This window comes from Eulemur rufifrons, chromosome 30, assembly GCF_041146395.1.
Source record: "Eulemur rufifrons isolate Redbay chromosome 30, OSU_ERuf_1, whole genome shotgun sequence".
Lineage (NCBI taxonomy): Eukaryota > Metazoa > Chordata > Mammalia > Primates > Lemuridae > Eulemur > Eulemur rufifrons.
The window spans coordinates 88,550,453-88,562,315 of record NC_091012.1 but is presented as its reverse complement, the minus strand read 5'-3'; the positions used below and the strand labels follow the sequence as shown (position 1 = coordinate 88,562,315).

General features: G+C 38.7%; 1 protein-coding gene across 1 annotated transcript; it reads left to right on the top strand.

Moving 5' to 3' along the window:
- Nucleotides 1–1,864: 1,864 nt before the first annotated feature.
- Nucleotides 1,865–2,377, top strand: ZCCHC13 (zinc finger CCHC-type containing 13). Its single transcript, XM_069463721.1, has one exon. It carries the CDS (start codon nucleotides 1,865–1,867, stop codon nucleotides 2,375–2,377), a length of 513 nt encoding a protein of 170 aa, XP_069319822.1.
- Nucleotides 2,378–11,863: the final 9,486 nt, after the last annotated feature.

Sequence of the window (11,863 nt, the reverse complement as noted above, 5' to 3'; positions counted from 1 at the left end):
CTACTAAAAATAGAAAGAAATTATATGGACAACTAAAAATATATATAGAAAAAATTAGCCGGGCATGGTGGCACATACCTGTAGTCCCAGCTACTCGGGAGGCTGAGGCAGTAGAATCCCTTGAGCCCAGGAGTTTGAGGTTGCTGTGAGCTAGGCTGGCGCCATGGCACTCTAGCCCAGGCAACATAGTGAGACTCTGTCTCAAAAAAAAATTTTTTTTTGAGGCAAATTTTTTACCTTCATACCATTTATACAGCACCTTTTAATTGTTTAGGAGTAAAACTCATTTCTTTATATTATATGTGGCAGCTACTCGTGCTATATGGCCCCAAACTTTTATGTTTTGAAAACATTTTTCTTTGTGGTTGTATTTGTGGGGCCAGTTACACATTCCAATCAAGGCCAACTGCTGAAAATAAAGACCAACTGCTACATTCACTATTCTTATATCTGTGTTTTACCAAATACATTTGTGTTGGTTGCCTGAAAAAAAAATTCACATACAAAACATGTAACTATTAACTTAAAGAAAGAAATATATTATAGATTTGCAAAATTGGAAAACCTAAACTCATTTCACAAATTGGAAAATACAAAGAAGGAAAATGGGGAGGAAAAAAATTATATTCAATCACATAACCCCAAAATAGCTACTGTTGATGTTTCAGTGTTAATTTCCCATACTTATTTCTACATCTACATAAATATACAACATGTCCATAAATCCTTGGGAGGTTCATATAAGATGTAAACAATTTGGAAAACAACAGAGAGGAGATCTGTCCAGTATTTAAATGTTTCTGGTTTTGAAATATCTTTTATTTTCTGAGGAATAATAATTTCCTTATACTGAATCCTTTAATCTTGCTATGTTTTATAACTTAAATGATGGTGATTATGTTAAAAGCTAAGATTCCTTCAATAAAATGGGCTAAAGCATGAGTAAATCTTCTGTGTGGGACATTTTACAGATTTGTTTTCTATCTTATGTATCTCTTATCTTTATGGACACTTGTATCTTATCGTTTAAAAACAATGGGTTAAGCAGAGTCGCCCAGCGGGAGCGTGCTGGGCCCATAAAAACAATGGGTTACTCTAATTTGTTATAATTTCTTTATTTCACTTACTGGATTAGATTTTTCTCACATTCTTTCCCATGCCCATAGATCATATATAAAAACTGATCGTGTACTAGACCCCAAAGTAAGCCTAAATCCTAACTATGAGAAATGCTACAGGTCACATTTTTTGAACAGGAAGGAATTCAAACTCAATCCTAACGACCCAAGTGTTGAAACAAACAAAAACAAGACAACACCACTCAGTTAACTGATTATTGCCCTTTTGGCTTCTTGAGTAGGAGGAAATTTGGGGCGAAAGGGCGGCTGGAATGCCTATGACATATTTTTTTATGATTTTTTTAAATTTCAGATATTATGGGGGTACAAATGTTTAGGTTATGTATATTGCCCTTGGCCCCGCCCCCTCAGAGGTTCAAGTGTGTCCATCCGCCAGACAGTGCGCACAGCACCCATTATGTATGTATACACCCATCCCCTCCTCCCCCCTCCCATCTGCCCCACGCCCGATGTATGTTATTCCTATATGTGCACTTAGGTGTTGATTAGTGAAAACCAATTTGATGGTGAGTACATGTGGTGCTTGTTTTTCCATTCTTGGGATACTTCACTTAGTAGAATGGGGTGCCTGTGACATATTAATGGGGCCGTGCGCAAGCCTTGTGTGACGTCGCAGCCGCCCTTAGAGTAAAACAGCCATTTCCTTCTAAGTCACCTTAAGGGAAGCTGTGTCGGGGGCCTCCGGAACAGCAGTGGGCCCGCTCACCGAAGATCTCACCGTAGCCATGAGCAATAAGGAATGCTTCAAGTGTGGACGCTCTGGCCACTGGGCCCGGGGATGCCCTAGAGGAGGAGCTCAAGGGCGAGGCGCTAGAGGGCGTGGCAGAGGTTCTCCGTGCTGCTCCACCACCTTATCTGACATCTGTTACCGCTGCGGTGAGCCTGGTCATCATGCCAAGAACTGTGACCTTCTTGAGGACATCTGCTACAACTGTGGGAGAAGTGGCCACATCGCCAAAGACTGTAATGAGCCTAAACGAGAGAGAGAGCAGTGCTGTTACACCTGCGGCAGACCAGGTCATCTGGCTCGTGATTGTGATCGTCAGGAAAAGCAGAAGTGCTACTCTTGTGGAGAATTTGGGCACATTCAGAAAGACTGCACCCAAGTCAGGTGCTACCGATGTGGGGAGACCGGCCACGTGGCCATCAACTGCAGCAAAGCAAGGGAGGTCAACTGCTACCGCTGTGGCGAATCCGGACATCTAGCGCGGGAATGCCCCATTGAGGCTACCGCTTAAGTTTTTCCCTTTGTCCCCTCCCGCTCGCTCCTTTTGCTGATTGATAATTGTATTATTTTCTCTGAAACCCCTTCACTGACCAAAAGGTTGATAGATTGAGGCTACTCTTAGGCCAGTGAGGTTTAATTACCATGTTAAAGAAGGAAAGGACTGGGAAAAAAGAGTTAATGACTTGTAGATGCTTCACAAGGTGTTACTTCTGTGCCATACGTGAATCCAGTTACTGAATAGTCATTCTGAGCACAATTTCTGGGTTCTTTTGGTGAATTTCGATTTAATGCATTTACTTAGGACATTCCAGTAGTGTGCCAGGCACCATTAGAAGAATTGAAGATGTATCACTGAACAAAGCAGAACAAGTTCAGGAACACAGGCCTGGAATCTATTAACAAGAAAAATATGTAGTACGTCAGATGAAGGTAAATTGCCACAGAGAAAAAGAACACCAAGTAAAAGGATAAACAGAGAATGTGTATGTGGGAGGAGGAGGGAAAGAATATGGTTCTGTTTTAGACACACAAGGCTACCTACCCTGAGGAAGTGATATTTCCTCAGAGATCCATAGAACAAATAAAGCTGATTCTGGAAATGTCTATGACCTTGCCAAAGTAATTTTAATTTTATTATATTGATGGCTTTGAATTATCTGACCTCATTAGCTTTTATTTTAATTTCAGCATATTATGGGGGTACAAAATTTTAGGTTACATATATTGCCCTTCCCCCCCCCCGTCAGAGCTTCAAGCGTGTCCATCCCCTAGATGGTGCGCATCGCACTCATTATGTATGTATACACCCATACACTCCCCCACCCACATCTGCCTGACACCTGATTAATGTTATTCCTAAATGTGCTCTTAGGTGATGATCAGTGAAACCAATTTGATGGTGAGTACATGTGGTGCTTATTTTTCCATTCTTGGGATACATTAGCTTTTAAATAATATTGAAAGACATTTCTGTCTGGCCCTTCACAGAGTGTGTAGTTTAATGAAAGTAAATCAGAAAAAAAGATGTATAATGTGAGTTGCTTTGAGAGAGAGAGAGAGCAATCAGAAAAAACCTAAACAAAAAACCTAAACAGCAAATCATGGACATACAGATAGTGATGGCAAAGTTTGGACTTACAATTTTTTTTTTTGAGACATAGTCTCACTTTGTTGCCTAGGCTAGAGTGCTGTGGCATCAGCCTAGCTCACAGCAACCTCAAACTCCTGGGCTTAAGCAATCCTTCTGCCTCAGCCTCCCAAGTAGCTGGGATTACAGGCATGCACCACCATGCCCGGCTAATTTTTCTATATGTTTGTAGTTTTCCAGCTAATTTCTTTCTATTTTCAGTAGAGACGGGGTCTCACTCTGCTCAGGCTGGTCTTGAACTCCTGACCTAGAGTGATCCTCCCGCCTCGGCCTCCCAGAGTGCTAGGATTACAGGTGTGAGCCACCGCACCTGGCCTGGACTTATAAATTTTTTAAATATCTAAGGAAATAAGTATAAGCATAAAGATTAAGCAGAGGTTGGGGCTTCAGTAATTCAATAATACTCTTCACAGAGATGAAAATTATATTATTTAGGAGTTTCTGAAAAATGTATTTTCTCAGGTAAAAATGTTGAGTTTCATATGCTGGAAGCCATTTTTAAAAATCTGATCTGAAAAACAACTGAACTTTTATAAAATAGAGAAAGCACTTTTAAACTCTAAACAAAACTTAGGGGGAAGGAGGTAACTATTGTATCAAGAGAAAATTGAAGTTGTAATGGAAAATGGTTTAGAAAATAACAATAATGTCAAACCTGGGATATGATAGAATTTATAGCAGAAAAACTAGTGTAGGGGGTACAGTTTTTGGCCCATAAACTCAAATAGTCAAGAAATGTAACTTATTTTATAACTGAAGCCATATTCTTTTGCGAACCTCCATAAGAGTTACTGTATAATCCATCTGAAAGGCCTCTTCAATTCAGCTGAGTTCCTTTCAATTTCTGTGACACTTTTGTGCTCCTAAAAATTGATTCTATCACTCTCTGTGTTGTCTCAATAAACTTAGGCACACTCCCAGCCCCTAAATGGGGCAATCTCAGTCCAATCTGCCAAGACACAACATGAAACTCCTATATTGCATTGAGCAAACAGATTCTCACATCTCATCACTGTGCTGGACTCTATTTAGGAAAGGAGGAACACAGGGATCTGTGTTTGAATCCCTAAAAACCATCTGGAGTTTCATTTCCCGTGCCCTCAGGAGTTTGGTCCAATGTTGGAGGGGAGAGACTGTGTCCCTTTATTAAGGACACACTCAACATATAAGTCCTCTACATGTCTTGTCCCTAGGCAATCTTTTCTAGTCTAGGGGAAAGGAAGCCTCATTTTGACTCATCAATATCCCTATGCCAGAAGATACAAAATGGTAGCCCTCTTAATGAACCAGGTTCACAAGTGTGTTTAGTTTGATCTACACATTGTTTAACAATATTTGTAAATTAAATGCTAACATTTAAAAATTGGAACATTTCTTATAAAAGTACTTATTTTTAGTCTCTCTGAAACAAAAGCAAAGATTAGGAAGCAATAATCACACATCCTGTGTGAAAACTTTCAGCTGCAGACGAGTAGCACTTTCTCCCTACAGACAAGTCATAGGCTCCTCCGTTAATCCCAGCCCCCACTGTTCCCTGGGGCTTCCAAAAATCCCAGCCAGCATTCTTTACCTGAGTCTATAACCCCTGCTGTATTCCTGGGGACATGCATAGACAACTATATAACATCCACCACACAAGTTTACTTAAAACTTTATATAAGCCTCATATTAGTGTATATAAACAGAAAAGCACATTATATCAACAGAGACTAAAAAGACATTTTATAAAATTGAAGCTTCTTCCTGATTGAAAGGCAAATAACAAAACATCTGTTAAAAAAGAAAATAGGGCTAACAGGGTTTCTGCTTCAAAGAAGATAAAATAGATGCACTTTTACCTATTATTATTCTGGCTAAGTACAACTAAAAACTCTGAACATTGTATATAAAACACACATAAAAAGACTGAAAGGTCTGGGAGGCCGAGGGGAGAGGATAGTTTGAGCTCAGGAGTTCGAGACCAGCCTGAGCAAGAGCGAGAACCCATTGGACAACTAAAAATATATAGAGAAAATTAGCCAGGCATGGTGGCACATGCCTGTAGTCTCAGCTATTTGGGAGGCTGAGGCAGGAGGATTGCTGGAGCCCAGGAGTTTGAGGTTGCTGTGAGCTGGGCTGACACCATGGTACTCTAGCCCGGGCAACAGAATGAGACTCTGTCTCAAAATAAAAAACAAACAAACAAACAAAAAAACTGAAAGGTGGGACAAAGCCAAATGGGCTAGGGACCTCTGAACCAAAGGAACTACACAGGGGTGATTTCTCTGGATTTTCATTTTGCCTCATATACCCAGAGTTGAAGAAAACTTTTAGACAAGAACTGCTCTACTTCAGCCAATCACCACAGAAAAAATTATGGCGTCACCATGATCATCACGATCACCACCAGCAAAGGCATAGTGGGAAACTCAGATTTATACCCTCATGAGGCTGCAACAAGGTGCCCAGCACCTACACTGCGGTGCTGTCAGAGAAAACCAGCAGTAATGATGTGGCTCTTTGAAAGGTTTTTAAAATGGACAAACTTCAGCAAGACTAATTAAAAAAAAGAGACAAATGACCAATATCAGGTATGAAATAGGGGATATCACTGCAGACATCAAAAGGGTAATAAAGGATTCCTTATGGCCAACTCTACACAGACATATTTGACAACTTAGATGAAATGGACCAATTCTTTGAAAAACACAAGCTACTAAAACACACACACACACACACACACACACACACACAAGCTACTTCAACTCACCCGATATGAGATGGATAATTTGAATAGCCCTATAACTATTAAGGAAATTGAATTAGTAAGTAAATATTCCCCCCCCCCCAAAAAATCTCCAGGCCTATATTTTCACTGGAGAATTCTACAAATCTTTAAAAAAGAATTAACAAAAATTCTACATAACCTTCTTGAAAATAGAAGAGGAAGGAATACTTCCCAATACATTTTATGAAGCTAGAATTACCTTGATGACAAAACCAAAGACAGTGTACAAAACTACAGACCAATATTCCTTATCAATATAGATGCAAAATCCTCAATAAAATATTTACATCTAATGCAAAAATTAATTCAAAATCAATCACAGATTTAAATGTAAAATGTAAATATATAAAACTTTTAGGAAAAATGTAAGAGAAAAGCCTCAGGATCCATGGGAAGGTAATGAGTTCTTAGACATAACAACAAAAACATAACCCATAAAAGAAAAACTTCATAACTTAGACCTCATCAAATTTCAAAACTTCCTGAAATATCCAATTAATAGGGTGAAAAGACAAGGTATAGAATTAGAGAAACTATTTGCAAACCATATATCCAAGAAAGAACTAGTATCTAGAATATATCAAGAACTCTCGGCTGGGTGTGGTGGCTCACACCTGTAATCCTAGCACTCTGGGAGGCTGAGGCCGGAGGATCGCTCCAGGTCAGGAGTTCGAGACCAGCCTGAGCAAGAGCGAGACCCCTGTCTCTACCAAAAATAGAAAGAAATGATCTGGACACCTAAAAACATATAGAAAAAATTAGCCAGGCATGGTGGCACATGCCTGTAGTCTCAGCTACTCAGGAGGCTGAGGCAGCAGGATCTCTTTAGCCTGGGAGTTTGAGGTTGCTGTGAGCTAGGCTGACACCACGGCACTCTAGCCCGGGCAACAAGGTGAGACTCTGTCTCAAAAAGAATATATATATATATATAATTTAAAAAAAAGTAAATAACTAAAAAAAAGAACTCTCAAAACTCAACAGTTAAAAATTCAAACAATCCAATTAGAAAATGGGCAAAACACATAAAGACATTTTACCAAAGAAAATACGCAGATGTCAAATAAACAAACAAGACATTCAATATCATTGCCATTAGAGAAATGCAAATTAAAACCACAACAAGATGTCACAACACACCTATTAGAACTGCTAAAATAAAAAATAGTGGGCCTGGTACGGTGGCTCACGCCTGTAATCTTAGCACTCTGGGAGGCCGAGGCAGGAGGATAGCTCGAGGTCAGGAGTTCGAGACCAGCCTGAGCAAGAACGAGACCCCATCTCTACTAAAAATAGAAAGAAATTATCTAGACAACTAAAAATATATATAGAAAAAATTAGCCAGGCATGGTGGCACAAGCCTGTAGTCCCAGCTACTCAGGAGGCTGAGGCAGGAGGATTGCTAGAGCCCAGGAGTTTGAGGTTGCTGTGAGCTAGGCTGACGCCATGGCACTCTAGCCTGGGCAACAGAGCGAGACTCTTTCACAAAATAAATAAATAAATATATAAAATACAAATATATATTGGTTCATTAATTGTAACAAATATACCATACTGATATAAATTGTTAATAATAGGGGACCCTGGGTACAGGCTATATGTTAACTCCCTATACTATCTTCTCAATTTTTCTGTAAATCTGAAACTGTTCTAAAAAACAAAGTTTATTTAAAACATTTTAGCTAATGGAATTCTTTCTTAAAATAAGAAAGAACATCTTAACCAGTCACTAACTTTAGACCCAACCAAAGGTCTGTGGTCAACAAAGCTTTGAAAATGTCAGCGTTTACTGAGTGAGGTATTCATGCCATCGTTTGGTGATAGGCTAAGGGAAGCATGAATAAGGTCCTGATAGGGTCCTGATAGCCTTTAGGTCTTAATTCCAGTTATCCTTTAGTCCTTTATTCCTGCCTTACCTGATTTTGTGCATTGCTAAATTCTATTTTTTGTTTATTCTTGGTTGAGTTGAAGTTCTGTCCCTTGTGATCAAGTTGTCCTAATACAGCAATTTAGTATGTGATAAGGGGATCGTTACAATTAAGTGGAGAATGATTTAATTATGGATATTGGAAAAACTGGCTACACATTTCAGAAAAGTGAAATTAGATCCCTGCATCACATTTTTCACCAAAATAACTTTCAGAGTTACAAATGAAACTATTAAAATACTAGAAGACAATGAATGTTGTTCAAAATGACACCAAAGGAGAAACTATGATTAAAAAAAAATTTAAAAAACCCCAAAACAAAACTATATATATGCCTGCATAAAATTAAAAACTTCTTTACAGCAAAATCAATAAACATAAAAGTCAAAAATGACAGAAAACATATTTGTAACACAAATATTAATATACCTATATGACAAACCAAGAACATGAGGAGAAAACCCATAAAAGAAATGTATAACATTGAAAAGATCTTCAACCTATTAATCAAAGGAATACAGGTTTAAATATTGCCAAGATACCATTTTTTAACTATCAGATTAATCCTTAATCTTGGCAAAGATTAAAATGAATGATAGTATTCAGTGGTGGCTAGGATGTAGAGAAATGGAAACACTCATACATTGCTATTGGAAGAAGACATTGGTATGACATTTCTTGAAAGCAATTTGGCATTACAGATGAAAAGCCTTTAAAAAGTGCTTATCAGCCGGGCGTGGTGGCTCACACCTGTAATCCTAGCACTCTGGGACACCGAGGCAGGCAGATCGTTTGAGCTAAGGAGTTCAAGACCAGCCTGAGCAAGAGCGAGACCCCGTCTCTACTGAAAATAGAAAGAAAGTAGCCAAACAACTAAAAATAGAAAAAATTAGCTAGGCATGGTGGCACATGCCTGTAGTCCCAGATACCCAGGAGGCTGAGGCAGGAGGATCGCTCAAGCCCAGGAGTTTGAGGTTGCTGTGAGCTAGGCTGACGCCACGGCACTCTAGCCCAGGCAAGAGACTAAGACTCTGTCTCAAAAAAAAAAAAAAAAAAAGAAAAAAAGAAAAGTGCTTATCCTTTGAAACAGTAATTATACTCTAGAAATTTATCCTACATAAATGATCATAGATATATACTCAAAATCTACATTTAAAATAACGTTCACCCCAGCATTATTTATTACAGTAATGAATGAGAAACGTGTTTATTATCAAAATGTAGGGAATTATTTAATTGTGATGCATCTATAAGATAAAACGTCTTGCCACCACTAAAAATCATGTTATAGCAGATTTTTCATTGACATAAAAATGATCAGGCTATTAAATATTGCATAAAATATAAAATACGGTGATAGATAATTCTTCCTCTTGTAAAACCTCAGAGTATATTATGATTTCTAAAACAAGAGTAAGCTGGGTGTGGTGGCTCACCCCTGTAATCCTAGCACTTTGGGAGGCCAAGTCAGAAAGATTGTGTGAGGCCAGGAGTTTAAGACCTGCCTGAGCAATATATCGAGATCCCATCTCTACAAAAAAGTAAAAAAAAAAATTAGCTTAGGCTGGTGACACAGACTTGTAGTTCCAGCTACTTGGAAGGCTGAGGCAGGAGGATCACTTGAGCCTGGAAATTGGAGGTTACAGTGAGCTGTGGATCACAGCACTGCACTCCATCCTGGGGTGACAGAGCAAGACCCTGTCTCACACACATCAATAAATAAATAAATAAAAGAACTATAGGTTCAAACAGGTAATTACACTTAGAAACACCAAAAATTTAGAAGATGAAAATAATATTGCGTGTGAAGACTTCTGGAATCCATCCAAAAATAGTGCTTAGCAACCAAATATTTTATTACATTATAATTCAAGAAGATTTTATTTTATTTCAGAATATTATGGCGGTACACACGTTTTGGTTATATAATTTGCTTTTGTACAGTTTGAGTCAAAGTTATATGTGTGCCCTTCATCCACATAGTGTGCATTGTATAGGTAGGTGTGAATTTATCCATTTCCTCCTACCTCCTCCCACCTACTTGATTTCTATTGAGTTTTACTTCCATATGTGCACATAAGTGTTGATCGATAAGTTCCAATTTAATAGTGAGTACATGTGGTGTTTGTCTTTCTATTCTTGTGATACTTCACTTAGAAGAATGGTCTCAACAAAAAACAAAACAAAAAAAAACTCCACAAAGTTCTCCTACCACATTTTAAATGGACTTTTTCTTTTCTTTTCTTTTTTTTTTTTTTTTTGTTGAGACAGAGTCTCACTTTGTTGCCCAGGCTAGAGTGAGTGCCATGGCGTCAGCTTAGCTCACAGCAACCTCAGACTCCTCGGCTTAAGCGATCCTACTGCCTCAGCCTCCCGAGTAGCTGGGACTACAGGCATGCGCCACTATGCCCAGCTAATTTTTTCTATATAGATTTTTAGTTGTCCATATAATGTCTTTCTATTTTTAGTAGAGACGGGGTCTCGCTCTTGCTCAGGCTGGTCTCGAATTCCTGACCTCGAGCGATCCACCCGCCTCGGCCTCCCAGAGTGCTAGGATTATAGGCGTGAGCCACCACGCCCAGCCTAAATGGACTTTTTCTTGATTCATCATTCAGTTGGTTCTTGTAAATCTTTGAGTATTTTCCAGAGTTTTAACAAAGTCGTTTCAGACAGTTTTGTTCATTGTTCTTTTGGTGTTTCCGAGGAAAGACAGGCCCTTGGAGCTTCCTACTCTGCAATTTTCACTGATAGCTGAACTTCTTAATAATTTTGAACAATGCCCCCTTTTTGTTTTGTACTGGGCCCTGCAAATTATGTAGCCAGCCCTGCCTCTACAGCTTTTCAACCATCTCAATAATTTTTCTGCCTCTGATATTTGTCATTCTTGCAGCATTCCTATAAGTAAGCCCATGCCAGGGTTCAGTGGCCTCTTTCCCTGGTGCTGGACTAGCACTCAACTGAAGATAATCACAACTTCTGACAATGCAAGCTGTCAGTAACGGTGTGGATAATATCAACAATATTTGTTCTTATGTCCAAGACCAATTTTTTGGAATTTCTAAGATGGCTTCTGAAATTAAGCAGTAACCCTCAATGGAATTTGCTATACCAAACAGGATGCTGGTCATCCCTTCAAGGAATGAGAATTTTTATTTTAATGCTATTGTATTGGTAATGAGCTTATAGATCCACTTACATAGATATCCCTTTCCAGAAACTTCCAGGAACTTTTTAATGTAGTTGATGATCCTGCACACCTTAAATAAAGTCTCACTCTCCTGATTGTTCATCAAACTCCACACCACACATTTATCCCTTCATGTCCCCAAAATACACAAAGGCTCTAATACTTCTTCAGATTTCTCTAGCTTTTGCCTTGTCTTAGTCATAACCAGTAAGTACTACTACCAACAACCACCACAAATTATAGCATGGAATGGATTAATTTCTATTCCTCTTTTTATCAGTTAAGATACATTCAGCTGCAAATAGCAGAAGACCAACTCAAATGACTTAAATGACGGGGAAATTTATTACCTCATGTATCAAGAACTTTAGAGATAAGATGGTTTCAAAATTGGTTAATAAAGTGGCTAATGACATCATCAAAGACCTAAATTCTTCTTGTGTTTCTGCTGTTATCCTTACTGTATTAGT

What these genes read in the sequence shown, in the direction of transcription:
- ZCCHC13 (XM_069463721.1), top strand. Translation starts at nt 1,865, where the DNA reads ATGAGCAATAAGGAATGCTTCAAGTGTGGACGCTCTGGCCACTGGGCC.